This window comes from Colias croceus, chromosome 8 (genome assembly GCF_905220415.1).
Source record: "Colias croceus chromosome 8, ilColCroc2.1".
In the NCBI taxonomy this organism is placed as follows: domain Eukaryota; kingdom Metazoa; phylum Arthropoda; class Insecta; order Lepidoptera; family Pieridae; genus Colias; species Colias croceus.
The window spans coordinates 9,979,276-9,998,812 of NC_059544.1; the positions used below are offsets into that span (position 1 = coordinate 9,979,276).

The 19,537-nt window shown below is 32.1% G+C and overlaps 3 protein-coding genes across 8 annotated transcripts; 2 read left to right on the forward strand and 1 right to left on the reverse strand.

Annotated features, from left to right (window-relative positions):
* The first annotated feature begins 127 nt into the window (after positions 1-127).
* LOC123693526 (uncharacterized protein CG5902) lies at positions 128-7,906 on the forward strand. The gene is made up of 4 exons (XM_045638678.1): positions 128-448; positions 976-1,061; positions 2,810-3,040; positions 4,850-7,906. The coding sequence occupies exons 1-4, from the start codon at positions 255-257 to the stop codon at positions 5,002-5,004; spliced, it is 666 nt and encodes a 221-aa protein (XP_045494634.1). The 5' UTR covers positions 128-254; the 3' UTR covers positions 5,005-7,906.
* Positions 7,907-8,011: 105 nt separating this feature from the next.
* On the reverse strand, positions 8,012-10,023 carry LOC123693527. 4 transcript variants are annotated; one of them, XM_045638680.1, is made up of 5 exons: positions 9,968-10,023; positions 9,725-9,876; positions 9,262-9,433; positions 8,641-8,772; positions 8,012-8,286 (listed from the first exon to the last, which is right to left on the reverse strand). In XM_045638680.1, exons 2-5 carry the CDS (start codon positions 9,838-9,840, stop codon positions 8,053-8,055), a joined length of 654 nt encoding a protein of 217 aa, XP_045494636.1. In that variant the 5' UTR covers positions 9,841-9,876; positions 9,968-10,023; the 3' UTR covers positions 8,012-8,052. The 4 variants fall into 4 exon arrangements, with proteins under 4 accessions (XP_045494636.1, XP_045494637.1, XP_045494638.1 ...); XM_045638681.1 differs by having other exon boundaries at positions 9,960-9,990; XM_045638682.1 differs by lacking the exon at positions 9,968-10,023 and adding an exon at positions 9,950-9,960.
* Positions 10,024-11,829: 1,806 nt separating this feature from the next.
* LOC123693525 (poly(ADP-ribose) glycohydrolase) lies at positions 11,830-18,670 on the forward strand. Of its 3 annotated transcripts, none has more exons than XM_045638675.1 (12): positions 11,830-11,844; positions 12,903-13,183; positions 13,444-13,605; positions 13,878-13,987; positions 14,278-14,421; positions 14,891-14,973; positions 15,420-15,582; positions 15,917-16,047; positions 16,573-16,760; positions 17,309-17,549; positions 17,859-17,977; positions 18,239-18,670. In XM_045638675.1, exons 2-12 carry the CDS (start codon positions 12,929-12,931, stop codon positions 18,569-18,571), a joined length of 1,929 nt encoding a protein of 642 aa, XP_045494631.1. In that variant the 5' UTR covers positions 11,830-11,844; positions 12,903-12,928; the 3' UTR covers positions 18,572-18,670. The 3 variants fall into 3 exon arrangements, with proteins under 3 accessions (XP_045494631.1, XP_045494632.1, XP_045494630.1); XM_045638676.1 differs by lacking the exon at positions 11,830-11,844 and adding an exon at positions 12,598-12,832 and having other exon boundaries at positions 17,859-17,945; positions 18,239-18,434; XM_045638674.1 differs by lacking the exon at positions 11,830-11,844 and adding an exon at positions 12,604-12,832.
* The last annotated feature ends 867 nt before the right edge of the window (positions 18,671-19,537 follow it).

Below are 19,537 nucleotides of genomic sequence, written 5' to 3' on the forward strand. Positions count from 1 at the left end.
AAAAAAAAATTGTCATTAAATATTGTTAAGAAGATTGGAATAAATAAAGAAAAAGCTTTAATGTACCTACCGATATTATATTTGGCAACTTTTTTAAATTCAGTTTATCAAATAGCAACACAGCACGCGGCCTGTCACGATAACAGGAAGCCCTATTGAAGTTGAAGAGCGTGTGTGTGTTGATTTCGTTTACTTTGTGAAATTGAGTGGCTGCTTATTTCATAATTTTATCATTTAATTGAATACCTACCAACATGTCTTCAGTATGGTGTGGAACTAAAAAACAAAAACTTAATAATTCTTATAGCAATCAAGTTGATCGACCATTGAATGGTTACAAAGAATCTGTAGCAATTCCTGATATGTGTTACTTTTGTTTCGATGTTTTGTATTGTCAGCTGCACAGTATGGACCCTCCACAAACGCCAAACTTTACAAATGACGCATAGTAAGTGTTTAATTCATAGTTATCCTTAACTATAACAATGGTTCTTCAGTGTTAAGTACCTATGTATCTGATCATCTTTTGTCTTCGAAGGTGGTTGACCTGCTCTCATATAAGTATGCAACATGTAATGCTCTTTGTTAAAGATATACAGCTTTCGCTATAAATATCCAGTTACTGTTTCAAATGAGTAATCATTTTATTTATAATAGAAAGTTAAACTGGTAGTCAACCTTTTTTCAATACATGTATTAAAAACAATAAAAAAAACGTTTTAAAATTACATGTTTCATTATTTCATTCCAAACTAAAGTGCTATAAACATTTTAATATAAGAATTATTAATTTAAAGTTTTTGTATGAACTTAAATTTTAATTATACACATTTTGTAATGAATTCCTATATATTTTTGTAATATATTTCTATTATTATTACAATTAGTTTAAATTATATATTTTCACCACCATCATCTTTCTATAAGTATAGAAAAATGTATTTATCTTGATCTGTATTAATATTTTGTTTTCAGTCCCCTTTTTGTGACATGGAAGATTGGCAAAGAGCATCGTCTTAGAGGTTGCATAGGAACTTTCAATGCTATGCACTTACATTCAGGTATAAAAAAACCACTAATAATCTAGTTCAGTCTAATTCATTATTCATCAAAGAAATATTGTTCCTATATATCATGTAAATGTACTGTGTATGTATCATATAAAATATAAATTATTAATGTTGTATCAATCTAACACTAAAATTCAAATAGGCCATCGTAATATAATATTATGTATTTTTGTGTAGTTGACAAATGAAACATATAATGTATAACACTTATAAACGTAAATTGTATGTGTCTATTATTATATTAATAGTAAAAAATTTATAAGAAGAATATAAACCTTAATATGTAAATAAAAAAAATAGTTAAAATTTATGGTTAAACTACTAATTTTTTCCAAGAAAGCAATTATTTTGTTAATATAACTGTTGCTCTGAGCCAATCTTCTTTCAGAGTAATTTTATTGTTAACCCATTGAGCCCCCAGCTGCCCGATCGGTCCACGACACAACAGATTTTCTATTGTGTCTGTGATTCTGGGGGCTGAGTTATTAAAAACATTTCAGTTAGCCAAGTTATAAAATGTCAGTAATTAGGAGCACAATAATAATATATTGTTACCTAACAACTGCATTACTAGCAGCTGTACAACAAAATATAATTGTTTATGTATTTGTAAGACCATGAATATTATATTCAGTGTACCGTGTATGTTACAACCTGCATTGAAACTGTATGCTTTAGTAGATTTTCAAAATATTATATTAAACCAGTAGGGCTGTAGGTAGTTTGATAATAAGACAAGAAATAATGACACTAGTGTTTTGTGTGTCTATACTTCTATACTAATATTATGTATGTATGGTTTTCACGCATAAACTACTGGACCGATTTCAAAAATTCTTTCACCATTAGAAAGCTGCATCTTCACTGAGCAACATAGTCTAGGTTTTATCCAGGAAATCCCACGGGAACGGGTACTAACTATGCGGGTTTTTCTTTTAAAAACGCGGGCGAAGCCGCAGGCGGAAAGCTAGTATTGAATAAAGTTACGCCATTTGTTGCCATAGAAATATTAAACAACAAATTGTATGTAACCTTATAAGAATAGATAGAAAAAATATCAGGAAAGCATCCAATCTGTTTTCTTGTGAATATACCTTTTTATATTACTTTTATATGAATACTAGCGGCTGCAGGACTGCTCCGCGCGGTTTCACCCACTTGGCTCTACTCCTGTTGGTCGTAGCGTAATGGTATATAGCCTATAACCTTCCTCGATAAATGGGCTATCTAACACCTAGAGAATTTTTCAAATCGGACCAGTAGTTCCCGAGATTAGCGCGTTCAAACAAACAAACTCTTCAGCTTTATAATATTATAGTATAGATTTGATTTTCACACAAGTTATATGTTTTAACTTTTAATGATAACTATTTATTTCTATACTCTTGTCTATTCAAACTAAGTTTATTATTGAAATAAAATTTAATTTATTGGCCTATTTTCCTAATGGGTGTATAATATGAATAGTGCAGTTATTACTTATTATTCATAAATTACATGTTATAATTAAAAAAATTGATTAATTATTTTAGATTTGAAAACATTGAAGTATACCCAATATATTCCTTTCATTATTTCATTCAATAATGTTTCTAATATACACACTGACTAAAAAATCAACCAAACATTCAACTCCATCTTGTAATCATGTCAACTTAACCCGATTTATTAACGCAAAAAAAGTTCTGATTAATTTAAAAACTTCATGTGTATACAAATCAATCCCTATTATTTTATAGGGCTCCGAGAGTACGCAATAACGAGTGCCTTAAAGGATTCCCGTTTCTCTCCGATCACTCGCGAGGAAGTGCCACGGCTGACTGTCTCCGTTTCCATCCTGCAGCACTTCGAAGAGGCTGAACATTATCTGGATTGGAAGCTGGGAAAACACGGGATTCGTATAGAGTTTATCAGCGAGCGAGGCTCGAAACGTACTGCAACCTACTTACCTCAAGTCGCTACTGAACAAGGTAATATCATCTTTACCTTTAGTTGTAACTAGAAATACGATAGCTAGTGTTAAAATATTTTAGGATACTTTATAAACTCGTTTGTGTTATAACGTCAGTTTTTGATGTACGATAAACACTTTTTAGTGTGGTTAACATAGCTAATCATGTCAGGCTTTAAAAGTCATTTCTAACTTTTGTGTATTTTTATTTATTTTTTCATTTAATACGATTTGTCTTCAGACAGTAAACACAATTAAATTCAACCGACATGGCTAACTCTCGTCAAAATTAGCCAGTGTCCCAAAATCATAACATCTTTCCGTGCCTTCAAATTACAGAGGAATAACAATGGCAATATCTTTTTTATACAGTTAACATTTAAAATAACTAGCTTTCCACCCGCGGCTTCGCCCGGGCAGTCAAAGAAAAACCCGCATAGTTCCCGTTCCCGTGGGATTTCCGGGATAAAACCTATCCTATGTCCCGGGGTAAAAAGTAGCCTATGTCCTTTCTCGGGTATCAAAATATCTCTATAACAAATTTCATGCAAATTGGTTCAGTAGTTAAGGCGTGATTGAGTAACAGACAGGCAGACAAGAGTTACTTTCGCATTTATAATATTAGTATGGATTAATCAAATCTGAATAAATTTTACTTTTAAATAATCTACTTTATAAATTTGTATTTAAAGGGAATATTTTTATGTAATTAGGAAGCAGCGGTGACTGTGGATGACTCCATAGATGTTGCTGCAATATGATGTTCAATGATATTGTTCTACAATAGAGATTATATGGTATCTGATAAATTAAGCTCTTCAAACTTTACTTATATATATTTAGCTGTATGCAAAATAAATTATTTAATGTTAAATTGTTTTGAATAAGGTTATGTTTTATACTAATTCAATTATAATTTAGAATTTAATTCGTAGAATTTTCTTTCGAAAAGATGACGATTGGTGTTTATATACTTTTTAAAATAGAAAAATCCGATAAATAGATACTCAGATAAACAATTAAACAGAGTAGGTAATTTAATCAATTTAAAACTAATTTTAATTTAATCTCTTGTTATTTAAATAACTAAATCTCATTATGTCTTATTTGGGTTTACCTTGTCTATAATATAAAAATGAATCCCAAAATGTGTTGGTAAGCGCATAACTTTAGAACAGCTGAACCGATTTATTTAATTCTTTTTTTATTATATTCCTTGAAGTAGGAGGATGGTTCTTATGTAGAGAAAACGTGAATATGTACCACGGGCGAAGCCGGGGCGGACCGCTAGTAGTTTATAGATGTATCTGTACTATAAATGGTAACATAGAAACAAATAGTTCATAACCTTGATGATTTGCCAACGCATCTTGTGTTTGAAGCACTTGCGATAAAAGCCCTTACTAGCGTTTTACTTGTGGCTGACATTAAACATGTAGGGTAAACTAGATACTTCAATGGAAAGAATATAAATGTAGACAATTTTATCGATATAGCTGAAACGAAAATAATATAACAATAAAAATTGTCATTCTTATGTGTTCGCTTTTTTAACGAAAACTGATCAAAATCAGTACACTGGTTAGGAGCTAACTATTACATAATATACTTATAGATTTGTACAACAAACTTATATCATACGTGCGTGCTTGCGTGCGTGTGTGCGTGCCCCTTTGCCTTTTCATAACTATTTTTTTACAATTTCCTAAAAAAATTATTACAGCATTCCAACTTCATTGTTATTTATTGTTAAATTCAATTGCGTTATTGCGAATTCCGGGCTAAGAAAATTGTAAAATATTAACATATACTTTACCTAACATTTCAGGTTGGGACCAAATCCAAACGATCGATTCCCTCCTCAGAAAAGGGGGTTACAAGGCGGCGATCACCGCTGATATGAGACGGAGTATCAAACTCACGAGATACCAGTCCGAGGAGGTCTCCGCGACCTACAACGACTACATCAACCAGCGTTGCTAGCAGATGGCCACCCAGCCCTGTCAAGGGTTCCCAAACACCATATTCGCCTATCCACCACCATTTATATATCGGACGAACGCGAGTGACAGTGCTAATGTAGCTTCTAAGTATACATACAGTGTACCGAATGACACGTGGCGTGATACAAGTACAACGGAAAGTCAGAATTATGCTCAAAGTGGTTCCGGCACGCGAAAGAGGTCGATCGTGGATATCGTTTAGCGTCTAATCACTGCCAATGACATTCCTGTCAGGGATACAAGGTGCCATTAAAAGACTTCGGTATTTCGTCTCCGGATTTAAAATAGATTCCTCTAACTTGGTAGAATAGACACGGAATAGTGATAGTGTAGATGCTTTAGACCATTTTAAGTGAATAGGCGACGAGTCGGCATAAGCGAGGAGGTTTCGCGTTTATTTTGTCAGGAAAAAAATTATATTAGCTGTGACAAAAGTTATGCAAGTGATTATTCGTGACTGCATTATCGTAAAAAAATGGATTCGATTTCATTATGGCAACTATATCTGGAAAATTAAATGATAATAGTTTATATTTGCCACTAATTTAATTATCCATTTATTTGGCGCCAAAACTAAGCGCAAAATTTCCTTCGAAGTTACAATCGCTATGTACAGACGAAATATCGCAGTTTTGCCTAAAGTAATATCGCTTTAAATATCATCAGTAAATAATTAAGAGTGAATTTTAGTAGTACCTACTAGATGAATACTTGAATAGTCTAGGTCGAAAGTGTTTGTTCTAGTGTCTAAATTATGGTTATTATTCATCAGGATATAAACGAATGTGAGAAAAAATTACGAGTACATTATTAAATGCAAGAATACAGGGTATCATCGTAAAATAGAAATATAAACAAATGACTGAATACTGAATTATCTGCATATCTGTGGTCAACATAACTGCACAGATAATTTAAATATTAAAGAACTGTACAATCTTTCATAGACAATAAATCTTACTCTATGATGTAATAAGCTTAACATTAAGTCTACCAAAGCTCTCTGTTTGAAAATTGTAAACTATGTGTTGTTTTTTATTTCCGATATTTTCATGATTAAAATTTTTATTGTTTAGTTATTCTCAAAATTATTATTGTTGTTAATTATCTTAACTAAACTTAAATACCTACTTTAAGTATGTAAGTATCTATTAGATTGTATGGTTCACCTTATTATAAACTTTGGTAGATAATAAAATATCCTGATGCGTAATAAACTGACGAATAAAGTTTGAATGATAAAAAAATCATTTCATTAATGTTTCATTATTATTTATCCTTGTCATCGTGGAGTGTTTGATTCACTTATTAAAATTTAAGAGCGATTCACTAAGACCATAATTTTGACTTTTTCTTTTTAAAAATTATAGCGTCGTATTCATGAGATAAAATGCATCAAATGCATAACAAAAGTGACCTAAAAGAATAATAATATTTAGTGCAGCATTTACGTGTACATTGACGTTTTTTCGTGTGTCGTGTTGTTAAAATAACAAAACGAGAAAGAATTTTCTTGTTTAAAATCAAGTGAGCATTTACAAAGCGCATTCATCACTCGTGACTACGACGTTTTCACTAATTTCTTGTTAAAATCTTGGATAAGAAAAATGGCGTGCTTATAGTTCACAAATGGATGATCGAATAGGTGATTCGTAAATGTATAATTATAATTAGGTAGATAGTATTGAAATAAAATGGTTTTGGCTGATTAAGATATATTGCTTGTGTTAATTTTTTTAATAATAGTTTATCTGATTCTAAAGGTTGTAAGGGATTATATAAACTGAGGTTAATTGAAAGTAAATGGGTAAAATTTGTGTTTTTTTTTGCAAAAGTTACCATTTGTTACAGATATGTCTGTATTTCCAAAAGGAAAATGCATGAAACAAATAATTTGAAAAGTACGAGTTTTTCAACGTATAACTTACGTACCTATTTGACACATTTATTGGAATATTTTTATTTATTTTCAAATTACACAGATATAATGCAAAGCAGCCACTCGAATTGAAATATTTGTACTTTTAATAAACAAATTAAGTAGGTACTTGATTATAAAAGCAAAATTACCAATGTGAATATTTTTTTTTTTTTATAATTGAATAGCTCTTTCAATATAAGGGTTTATAAAATTGCTCTCTTTCATTATTAACCTATAGTAACTTTAACCTCAGTTCATACAATCATGATTATTAGTTAAGTTGGTCAATTAGTTAATTTTTGTGAGCTTATGATAATTTGACTCTGTAAGACGGTCTAACCAGCCGATAAATGGCCCGGTTTTCTGCGTACTTAGGTCTATACGTTACGCTGGGAGGTAAAGAATATTGAACCGAATGTTCGGCTAGTCCCCCTCCCTTGATAAATGACCTTTTGGCTTTTACCATTAGGTTTAAATTTCTATGCGTTAGTATAAGCGGGTTTAAGGTTACATTCACTCTACCGTCCAAGGTACATTTATATCTTCATCGTGAATATTTTCGGCTATAGAAATCTCAAGTGATATAAGATCGTAATACGTGTTAAGGTTTGGTTCCGTTTGTATGTTTTGTCACGCTTATGTTAACACTACTCTTTACCTCTCAGATTGAAGAGTTTCAGAGTGTTGTAGAATTAAATTAGATTAAACACTCGGGTTCCTCAATTATAATGATATCTCGGGGTATAGACTTAAGTTATCAAAGCGAAAATTCTAAAAAAAATTATATAAGATGAAAAAATACAAAAAATGTATGAATAAGATATAATTTGTTGTAGGTTAAGTAGCCGTTCTTACTTTATCGATATTTTTAATACGAATTGTTGTTATTTTAATAGACGTTTACGTTGTTGGAGCGTCGAGAATCTTTTAAATGATAATAAAACATCTGCCGCCAATCAAACTTGACTTTTTATAACCCAATATTGATGTAAACATATCAAGTGATTAAAATAGGTAATAACGCTCATAGTATTACGGAAGGGTCGGTAAATAAAACTAAATAATATAATCATCTATACAAATCTATTTACACTTTAACATACATATTTATTGCTCCTGCTCAGCTAACAATTTCTGCTCTATTTCCATTACCTTATTTCTCAGTACGATACTATTTTTCATTTCGAAATAGGTAACAATAGAGGAGGCAATAATTTGGATTGTGGCAAGAGCTGTTAATGTACCTGTAAGTGGCTTGGTGATGGTGCGTAAGAACTTGAATAATACTTTTGGGCCCTTAATCAGCTCTGGTACCCTGTATGTGTTGTATCTATTTGCCATCTAAAAAAATAAAATTACATTCATATAAAAAATAGGATTAATGGACAATTTAAAACTATTAACCCATTGAGCCCCGAGCGGCCCGATCAGACCACGACAATAGATTTTCTATTGTGTCTGCGATTCCGGGGGCTGAGTTATTAATAATGCTTCATAGCCACACAGAATTTATAAGAAAGATTGATGCTATATTTTTCGATTGTTAACACAATGTTACCAATCTTAAGGCTTCATTTATATAATACCAGTTGTCTGGCAGACATTCCTGTATGACATAAACTGTATTTAAATGTCATAATTTTTAACTGATAACGAATTAAAGTAAATTTAATGAATAAATAAAGTTGAACCCACCATTAAAGCTGAAGTGGGAGCTAGTAGCATTGGATATGTTGTACCTAACACAACTTGTGTGGCCGCTGATCTGATTTCATAGCATATTGGACATTGATCACCCTTCATTAGAATCATATCTGTTGATATTAACTGTAACATAAAAACGTTTATTTATTTATTTGTTTACTCTTTCTAATACAATTGTTGTTGTTATGAAATAAGAAAATAAAACTATGCTAAAACGCTTTAGCAACCTTAAGGCTCAAAGCCATCTCAGCCAGAAACTGTCATTTTACTATAATATTAATAAGGGAGCGCTCAAATGTAACACAATTTTTGAAGATTTTTTACTTTTTTTTTCTTTATTGTACAATAGGGGAGTGCTTGGCCACGATCTTGTCTGATGGTAAGCTGAGATGTGGCCTAAGATGGAGCGCGCTGCCCTAGAATATGTACCTGTTCACTCTCCTCTTGAAGACCTCCGTATTGTACTTGTCAGGGAACACAGATTCAGGAAGCATGTTCAAATAAAGAACTCCCCTCCCCGCCTTGTAATACATTTCTGTACCACAGTGACAAATAGTAACGTTTTATCATAGAACTTTTCTATTATGATTACACTAGTTTAAAATTACTTACATATCTATGAAACAACATGGTTAGTATTGCAGGCATAACAGTTACAGGTATAACTGACGAGAAATGTCCGTAAGTGCCAAGTTTCAACTTTCTGCGATAGTGTTTGTTTATCACAGCTCCAGATATACCATTAATACCAGCCAATAGTACTGAGCCATAGCGTAGAGCCCATCTAAAATATAAAAAAGCCTTTATTCCATCCAGATAGGATAACATTATGTTCAAGGTATACATTTAATTAAAAAGTTAGATTTAGAATGTATTTCTTTGGAGGTTGTTTTTATTTCACTCAATATTTGAATTCGCGTTCAATTGATTAGAAAAGATAATTAGAGAAACATTGCTAGTAAATTTTTGACTAAGATAGAACGAATTTCTGACTAACACATAAATCCTAATTAAGCATGGAAGAGGTTATGTATCTGTAAATAATTTTATATTTTTTTTTATGAATACAACATACACATCACTCAGTTCTTTCCAACTGTATACCAAATCCCAAGCAAATTCTGCAGCCTCAGTTTCGTCCATAACAACCGCATCTTTGGGAACTTGAGACTTTGTTGTTACGAAGGCCATATTTCTCGTTAGACATTAAATTTTAACAGTCTCTCACTGAAAAGTATGTTCGAGAAATTAAATTAATAGTTTTTAATTCATAATTTAATGTTAACTTTACTATAACTACCAATAACTACCTAACAACTTCCAATTTTTAATTGTACTTTTAATGTCAATTGTCAATTGTCATTTGTCAACCGTCAATGAATAATAATTGAAATTGCTCAAAATTGCTATTAGATCAGCTGTTTTTGACATATTTCTTAGGCCGTATTCAGAAAGAAAGCTGGAAACACAGAACAGTAAGAACATAATAGAAGTGCTATAATGTCATAATTAGTATGAAAACCAGTGTCGCCAAACCCACACATTTAAACCGATAGTTATACAGTACACTACAAGTAAACTATGCCTTTGATTGGACAGCTTAATTTGAGTAAAAACTGACTTAGGTTATAAATTCAGCATTTCAATATGTACCCTAACAAACCAAGTTACGGTTTATTTTAGTATAACATCCCTAGGTATATTAGCTGTTTTGTTTCTCTTTGATCAGAAATTCCAAATTCGAAAACATTCAGCTATTCCACAACAGAGGGCGTTGGTTTTCAATACATATAACTTTGAACCTCAACACATAAAGATAAGGTTGAAATTTGTGGCACTCTAAATTAATGACGTTAACTTGACATTAACCTGATGCTATGCTCTAAGGGATGTCAGCCTTGTTATCGATATCTCAATAAATATATTTTTGTGCATTTTTTTTTTTCTTTCTATTATATGAGTATAGGATAATGTGTCACATTTTGGAGTATGTTTATTACTACTAAGTACGTCTTTTCATATTATTATATTTAAATAAAAAACGGAATAGAATAGAATAAATCTATATTTACAAAACAAACAGAAAATATGCATTATTTTAAATCTTGGAACTGCCGTAGGTTTGATGTATCGGTGGCCTTTGTTAGACTGCTTATTGCTGTTCGGCATCCAGTTAACTCGTCACGTTGCATTTATTATCCATTTCTCTTTTAAATTAGCCTCTTTCGAAAATCTATAAATAAATAGGACAAATGAAAGCTAAGGAAAAATAAAATAAAATTTAATGTTTATAATGTTTGTCTTTTCTAAAGTATCGATACTGTCGATATGCGCCACATGCATCACTAATCTGACATTCGTTTGTTTATTGCAATAATATTCCATAAAGTCTTGTTTGCCGTTCAATCTATATTAGTACTTATTTCTTATGGATTAAGGTTCATTTTGACTTAATATTTTTATAAATTTTTGACAAATTACGACAAGCGAAGTTGTAACATAAAATATATTTAAAATAAATTAAAATAAGACTTACCGATGGTATGAAATGCCTCGATTGCTGATATTATTTCGTCTGCTATCATTTTTCCACTCTAATACCGAACAACACGCTCTAAATAATGAATAAATATGGAAATAAGGTTTGACAGTTGACAACCGACTCGAATATTATTCTGCGCACAACTGAGAGCGAGTTAGGTGATCTTACCTTACTAGTGACACGTGGGCCACGCCCACATCGCACTTCTAAGCGGAAACGTAGGTAGGTAAACGCCTACCGGCGCTTGACAGCTCGGTTCGTTCTACACACAAGTTCTACACAAAGGAAGCAGGTTGAAGCAGACCAAGACAAATTTTATTTGGCAGTGCCCAGCGCTGACCAGCGTGTGTTGAAGCTTGTCGGAACATGTCGGCACTCGACACCGTTCAGTGCCTAGCCTAGCGGTTTCACTCGCCGCCGCCCGCGCCGGCGAACCAGCGCGCGTCAGTTCTCTGCTTGTGTACTATTCTGATGATCTTAATTAATTAATGTAAAGTTTATTAAATGTAAAGTACGTCCAGTAATTTTTTCGAGAAAGAACAACAAACATCCATCCATCTTCTTATTGTTTCTCCATGACCGAAAAGTGAGTCAAAATGTCTTCCAAGATTAAGTTCCAAGATTCCAAGATGTAGTTCGATTCAAACATAATGGCAAGTTTTGGAGTTAGGTGCAGGTGCGAGTGCGGGTGCGCACAGGACTCCGTCCCGCTAATACCTAATTGTTTTCTAGCATCGGAACACGTACGATGTTCCGAGCCGCCATTAAGTTTGAATCGTACTATACGTCTTGTACGTGACTAGTACCGTCTACAATTAATATTACTTGATCTGTAGTAACCAAGGTAGTACCCTGTGGTAGTACCTTAGTGGTAACTTGTTGTTTTTTCTCGATTTGCCTGACATTTCAATTAAGCAAATCTTGACTTGTTAATAAGGAGAAAACTTTCTTAGATCGGTTCACAATATGCTGAAATTTCGGAAAAAGTTATACAAAAAAAAAAGAAACATGTGGGTCTCGAGGACTGCCACGGTAAAGCTATTGCATAGCAACGCATATTTCGGATCGCTGTGCAGTTGTTGGAGTGGGGGGTGTTAGGTTTTTTCGTTACGGAATTTTTACATTCGGTCGCCGCGCTCAAAGTCTGAGATAAAAGCATTGGATAAAGCAAAAAAAAACTGTATAAAGAAGAACATTCTCTCTTCCTTTTGTATTTTATAAGTCGGTTTTTAATTTATTATCTACTTTCAATATTAATGACATTGACGGAACTGGGAAGTGGGAACATTTAACTTGTCAATTTTGGCAGTTTTTTACCTGTGTCCTGTTGTAAATATTGAGTTATTTATTATTGCATGTTTTTGTAAAAATTTTAATTATTAAGAATTTTCCCTGTTACATGATACTTGTATATTATGTTAATCTGCGTTCATCGTGCTTATTTAGTGTGTAAAAATAAATATGAAAATATAAAGTAAAAATCCTTCTGATAATTAAAAGCATTGCATGCTAACATATTTTGTTAAATTGATAGTATGTTCAAAAGTGTTTCTATTATCTTATCTTAATGTGAATATTCTAAAATCAGTATGTTTACAGCTATGTACAACAAAGTCCCGTTTAATAATATACTTCGAAACAGTGCGTTTAAATAACTTATTTTATTGAGTAAATCACTATTATTTTTTTGTAATCAAAATAATTTTTTAAGGAATTTTAGTTAAGTATTATATTATAATGAGTACAAAAGCAATGTCAATCGATCAAACTTGGAGAGGGGTGCAATTGTCTCAGATATATGGGTCTGATTCTCCGTGGGGCTCTCCAGAGTTCCCTTTAGTCAGACCGGGGTTCAACCATGCAGTTTTGTATCATATCCCGAGTCATGGTGATTTGGAAAGACCTCCTAAACCCCAGATAGGCCATGATAAATGGGATCATGACCATGTGAGAATGCCTTACTCCCAACATAGCTTATATCCTATTGTTGATGTAAGTATTTTTTTGTTTACAATACAACAACACCCATTCTCGTGTTAAAAATGAACTTTCTATCTGTGCTACTGCATTATCATAAATCTATTTTGTGAAAATTATTAATTATTTCCTAATAAACATAATTAGGTATCTTATGTTTCAATTGATTTTTATTTTTAAATATTGAATATACCTTTGTATTTTGATTTTGCCTATAGTACCAACATATCTAATCATTGTGAAAAGAAATAATGACAAATGTAAAATGGTTTCAGGAAAATGGTCAGAAGCAGTTAAAAGAGAGATGGCTGATTATAGAAGAAGCTTTGAGCAAACCAATAAGGAATAGTAAAGAATTGGCCGCAGCAATACTAAAATATAACACACAATTTATAGATGTCTGGAAATTTTCATCCTTACACTATCTTTTGAATGAAGTATGTTTGTGTGTTAGATATGAAGAAATAACAAAATAGTTTAATTTTAAAAATATAGTTAGTTTGAGTTCTCATATATTTGAGTAGTTTATCAATTTAATTAATTAATGATAATAATAAATTCTGTTCTACTAGATTGACATCTTAGTAGACTCCAAAATGGATCAAACTAGGATATGGCGATAATGCTTGAAATCTAATGAAGGCATCCATCTCATAAAAACAATTTAGTTATATATTTATCACTTTTTTATATAAAATATATTTTTTAGCATTTAGAAGAAGAGGAATCGAACTATTTCTTTGATGTCACATTACCACAAATAGCGAAGCTGGCTCTAGCCTTGCCAAAGCTTATACAGTCATCAATACCATTGTTGAAGTAAGTTTTATTTGTACCTATTCAATTTCAATTTTATTTTCCAATTTTTACATTACTAAATACTTACAACTACAAAAGCTAATGCAGCAGTTGTTCTGTTATTTCTTAAATAATGTTACATGGTTAAGAAATCTGCTTAACTCAATGATATTGTGAGTAAAAAGGTGTAGATAGGTTATTAGCCTTCCAGGAGTCATCATCATCAGGAGGTTATTAGCCATCAGTTTTTAACTCACAATAGTAACATAAGGCCATCTTACTTGAACCACCATTTTTTGTTCATATTTTAGACAAGAGAAGAATAAATCTATATCCTTAACACAACATCAAGTCTCAAGTTTGCTGGCAAATGCATTTTTCTGTACATTTCCAAGGAGGAATTCAAGGAAGTCTACAGCAGAATATTGCAATTATCCGTATATTAATTTTTCTAAGTAAGTGAATGTTCATATTGGCTTTGATTTTTAAATTTAAACATAAAAAGAAGTTCATTTTAGTTTTACCATCCATCTTCAGATTCTTGATCAAAAGCAATACATTTGTAAGTAAAGTTGAGGTTAAAGTAAATCCATACTAATATTATAAATGCGAAAGTAACTCTGTCTCTCTGTCTGTTACTCAATCACGCCTAAACTATTGAACCAATTTTCATGAAATTTGGTATGGAGATATTTTAATACCCGTGTCCATGTCCTTTACATAGGCTACTTTTTGTCCCGTGAAAATAACACAATCCCGGAAATCTCATGGGAACCAGAACTATGCGGATTTTTCTTTGACTCCGCGGGCGAAGCCGCTGGCGGAAACCTAGTGTAAGATGTTCAAAGAAACTATTAATCGCTAATATTGGATGTATTAAATAATTATACATATATATAAGGTTGTTTTTGTTTTAATTTTCAGTTTGTACAACATAATGCCCAAAGATAGCATATTGGAGAAACTCAAATGTATATGTCATTACTTCAGAAGAGTGTGCACTAAAGGTGATTGTATATTTTGTAATTCAATATTAATGTATTTATTGAAAAATGAGCTATTGGTGTTGTGAAAATTTAAGTTATAGGGATATTGACTTCCGTCTTATGTAATGTAAATTGTAAAACTACCCCCTTTATCATCAATTACTTTATTGCAATTTATGTACCAGTTGCACAATCATGTCAATGGCTAGGCCATATTCAGAAACTATCTTCTAACAAATGTTTTTAAATTTGCTTCAGTCGCTCAAAATAGTTTTTAATAATAAATACTCAGTTGAAAATATAGTTAATTTATCTAGTGTAAACAAACAAATATACTATAGTGTATTTATTTGTTTGATAAATATTTTCGTCTTTACATTTTGCCACAACAAAATCCTTAAAAAAAACACTTAATACTTTTGTTCTGTCCTATTGTATTTACATGTTCCATGACTGTTGCAGTACAGTCCCCACAGGTGTGGTCACGTTCACCCGCCGCTTCGTCCCACGGCGGGACTGTCCCGACTGGGGACGGTCCGAGAGTCCCATAGCTAACGTCCCACTGTATGTGGACAGCGAAACTATAATTGAAGACATGCATGGGCTCATTCAAGTGGATTTTGCTAATAAGTAAGTGGTTTTTTTTATTACTTTGTGATGGTAAAAATTGTTAAAAAAAACAAATACATGACAGAAATAAATATACTATTAAGTAGCTGCATTTTACTGTATATTTTAATATTTAAATAATATTTAAACGCCCAAAAATTGTCTGAAGCAAAACTCTGCCTATGCATCTATCAGGCAGAGTTTTCTAATGAGCATATACAATAGACATTGAACCTTAATGCGACGCAATAAGGTGTTAAATTGAAGGAAACATAGTAAACATAATATATACAATATTGATAGGAAATTTTAGATAACCTTTTAATTAATTTTATATTTTAATTATGTTTACTAGGTTTTTAGGAGGTGGAGTGCTAGGGGGAGGCTGTGTACAGGAAGAAATACGGTTTGTCATCTGTCCAGAGCTGATTTTGTCTATGCTATTCACAGAAGTACTGAAGCCTACTGAGACATTATTTATTATTGGTAAATATGTTGTTATACTATTAAAGATATTATTGTTACTCATTTACAACTGTTTATTATTCATCTCATTCGTTAGTTATTTACAAAAGGTATTCATGAGATCAGTTTTTTGATTTGTTTCATTATCAGCTGAGAAACATGTAAACTGTAAATGTAATAAAAACATGTAAACCTGTGAAAAACATGTAAATGTTTTTCACAGGTTTGATAAATAAAAAACCACGGCAAAATCATATTTTTTTGTTAATAACATCATTATAACAATTTATACCAGTAAATACTCTTATAGACAATTTATGAAACACAATATGTAATAGAATATGAGGTTTATCGCTCAAATATAATAAAATACACATATACATTTCCTTTCCTACCAGGTTACATGGTAGAGATTGCTGTTCAGCAATAAGGCCGCCTTTTGTACAAATGATTCCTTTTTGTGATTTTGTTCTTTTTTTTTCTGTTTTGTCCATTCATGTTTGTACAATGAAGTATAATAAATAAATAAAATATACAATATCCCAGGCAGTGAACGATACAGCAACTACACGGGCTACGGGTCCAGTTTCCAATGGGCAGGAAACCATGTAGACCAGACTCCATACGACTCGTCATGTCGCAGACGATGTGCTGTACTAGCGATGGACGCCAGGCCTTATTTTAACCCTAGCTTGGAGTGGAAGAAGGAGGCTATATTGCGGGAACTTAATAAGGTATTGGAAATTTATCTAATATTATATAATTATGCTATCTACAAACTGTTAATTAAATTATAATAAAAGATAAATAAATGGAACAACTTTACATACGCATTAACAGCAACACACACATTATATACGCGACATCATTCGTGTTCGACAAACTGAATAAAATAATTGATCATACCTACTTAAAGTTGTTGATAAGAAAGTAAAAAAAGTGTTTTTTTTTAAATAAAAGAATTGCTATATTTCATCATTTTTTTATAGCATAAATAGATATGGTCCAAGAACTGAACCTTGTGGAACTCCTGATGTAATAATAATATTGTCTGAGAAATATCTTTTGACTGAAATTACTTTTTGCTTTTATCAGTAACCAAAGAGGAGAACCATCTCAGAAAGTTCCAACAAATACCGTTAAAAGCTAACTTTTGCAACAAATTAGTATGATCAACTTTGTTGAATGCCTTTTTCAAATCCCCACGTCTCATTTCTCGAATTGGTATCTACGTTGATAGTTTATATCAGAGCGACGTTTAGCAAGTCCACAATGATTCCAGGCATGGGTCGGCTTTTCCACATACACGGATGACAGCCCCACAATCCAATACCCGGGTATAGCGACCGGCAACTGGGGTTGTGGTGCGTTCGGTGGCACGGCAACACTAAAGTGGCTGCTGCAGCTCGCCAGCGCGACGCACGCAAGGCGCGGGCTCGCCTACTGCACGTTCGGGGACAGCGAGCTCAGGGACCACGTGGGGGCCGTGTACGGCATGCTGGCGGGACGCGGCGTCACTGTGGGTGAGTGTGTTTCAGAAGTGAAACTTCTTTGGCAAGATTCAAAGATCCCATAATTGTTTCCTTACTCCATGGTGTGACGGAATTGCCACGACGCGACATTGAAATGTTACAACGCGACTAAAGGAGTTTCTCTTAAAAAACCAAGCGCATACAATAATACAACCATAATTAAATCGTTAATAAGAAATGATTAGAGTAACAATTATTTCTTTTATAGCCATACAACATTCCATCATACACTCATATCCTATCTACCCGCATAAACACTAATAAGCATCTAAAATCACCAGTTCCTATTATTATTTTCAGGTCAGCTATTCAACATGATAGTGAAGTATTGCGAAACGTGTAACGTAAAAGAGACAACGTTACGATCGTTCCTAGAAAAGGAATTAGGTGAGGGACCATCTCCACATCATATGTCCGTTGTGAGTTTTTTTTTAACTAAATAGCCTTTAAAACACTAATAACAAAACATAATATCTATCTGATCTAGGATAAATGATGTTAAGGATTTCTTTAGTTTTAATTAAACAAAAAATTAATATTATATTCTTTTACTCAAAACGATATGTTTTAAGAAATTAATATTAAACCTCGCCAGGAATTTGAACAATCTTACTTTTTCTTCCGTATTTATCTTCAAGCTTTTGGTTATTAGCGTATAAAATAAAACAAAACGTTCACAGGATAATTCACAAGCAACAGTTGAGCGGGATAAAAAGCAACAAGAAACTGTGGAAGAGAATAAAAAAGACGAGGAAAATCTATTCGAAAGTTTTGAGTTTGATGGAGAAATTTCCCCAGATTTGTTCGAAGATGATGAGCCCAATGTTGTGGAAACTAGCAAATCTTCCGATCCCAAAAAACTTTTCACTGAATTAGACAAACAAGACGAAGCTAGCGGTAATCTAAATCTGAACGGTCCGAGATGTTCCACAGAAACAATGGACGTGGAAGTGTCGCCAAAAGTGAAAAAAATTATGACGAAAAAAATCACGGATTATTTCAAAAAAACTTGATGAATAGTTTAAATGAATTTTTAGTCTGAAGGTCTTTGGTACATTGTTGTATTGTAATTTTTCCATGTTTTGTTAATAAAGAATTTTATGAGAATTTAATTTTGACTTTAATAAACTCATTTAAGTACTTTAATTATCAGTAATGAAAAAAAAGTCATCAAAACAATATTTAAGATAACATGATAATGTTAAAGGGTAGGTCAATGATGAAGTTCACAAAGATATCATTCTCTGTGCTTGTTCACAGCATAATATTTACGGTGATGTTTACGAAATCACTTTTGACTTTAAACAGTGCAACTAACTTTATAAATCCAGTTACTAAAATATTCAATTGCAAGCTACGCTAGCGCCATCTTGAAAGATTTTTAAAAAAGCTCTACAAACAACTATTCACCCATAATATGAGAGGTTATAATTGCATCAAATTCGTCCAAAATATTGCAGTTTGATAAAGACAAGAAAACTTCCCCTCTTACTCTTAAATACACATCACAAAAACAAACAACAACAGCAAATTAATTTCATACTTTTATACCCTCTAGCGTTGTTGTGCGGAGATTATGAATTGCAAGATATTGGAAAAAAGGTGAAAAATAAAAGTCATAGATAATATAATTAAAATTATTTATTATCCTTCCTCATATTTCTAGCATACTAAACGTAATAAATGTATAATAATAAATAATTGATTAGTTATTTAGTTTCGAAATATGTCTTGATACATATTTAAATAACTCGATAATAGGTTTATCAACTAAACATGCAAAGTAGGCAAATTATTATTGTATTTGTTTCATATAAAGTGACGTATGCAGTCAATACTCAATTGCCTAGGTAGGTACAGTATGATTTCTCTAATAATAAAAATTAACATTATCTAGCGACGCTTTAAAAAGTGATCATATTTCTCTTAATTTACAATCTTTGGCAAAATATAACAATATTTATGATATACGAATAGCC

Bases quoted from the DNA above. Each gene is read 5' to 3' on its own strand.
- LOC123693526 (XM_045638678.1), top strand. From the start codon at position 255: ATGTCTTCAGTATGGTGTGGAACTAAAAAACAAAAACTTAATAATTCT. The intron at 1,062-2,809 runs GTATAAAAAAAC...ATTATTTTATAG, and splicing joins TGCTATGCACTTACATTCAG to GGCTCCGAGAGTACGCAATA. The intron at 3,041-4,849 runs GTAATATCATCT...CTAACATTTCAG, and splicing joins TCAAGTCGCTACTGAACAAG to GTTGGGACCAAATCCAAACG.
- LOC123693527 (XM_045638680.1), bottom strand. From the start codon at position 9,840: ATGGCCTTCGTAACAACAAAGTCTCAAGTTCCCAAAGATGCGGTTGTT. The intron at 9,434-9,724 runs GTATGTTGTATT...TTTATATTTTAG, and splicing joins TGGAAAGAACTGAGTGATGT to ATGGGCTCTACGCTATGGCT. The intron at 8,287-8,640 runs GTGGGTTCAACT...TTATTTTTTTAG, and splicing joins CTCCCACTTCAGCTTTAATG to ATGGCAAATAGATACAACAC.
- LOC123693525 (XM_045638674.1), top strand. From the start codon at position 12,781: ATGTTTACAGCTATGTACAACAAAGTCCCGTTTAATAATATACTTCGA. The intron at 13,988-14,277 runs GTAAGTTTTATT...TTCATATTTTAG, and splicing joins TCATCAATACCATTGTTGAA to ACAAGAGAAGAATAAATCTA. The intron at 17,978-18,238 runs GTGAGTTTTTTT...AAACGTTCACAG, and splicing joins CTCCACATCATATGTCCGTT to GATAATTCACAAGCAACAGT.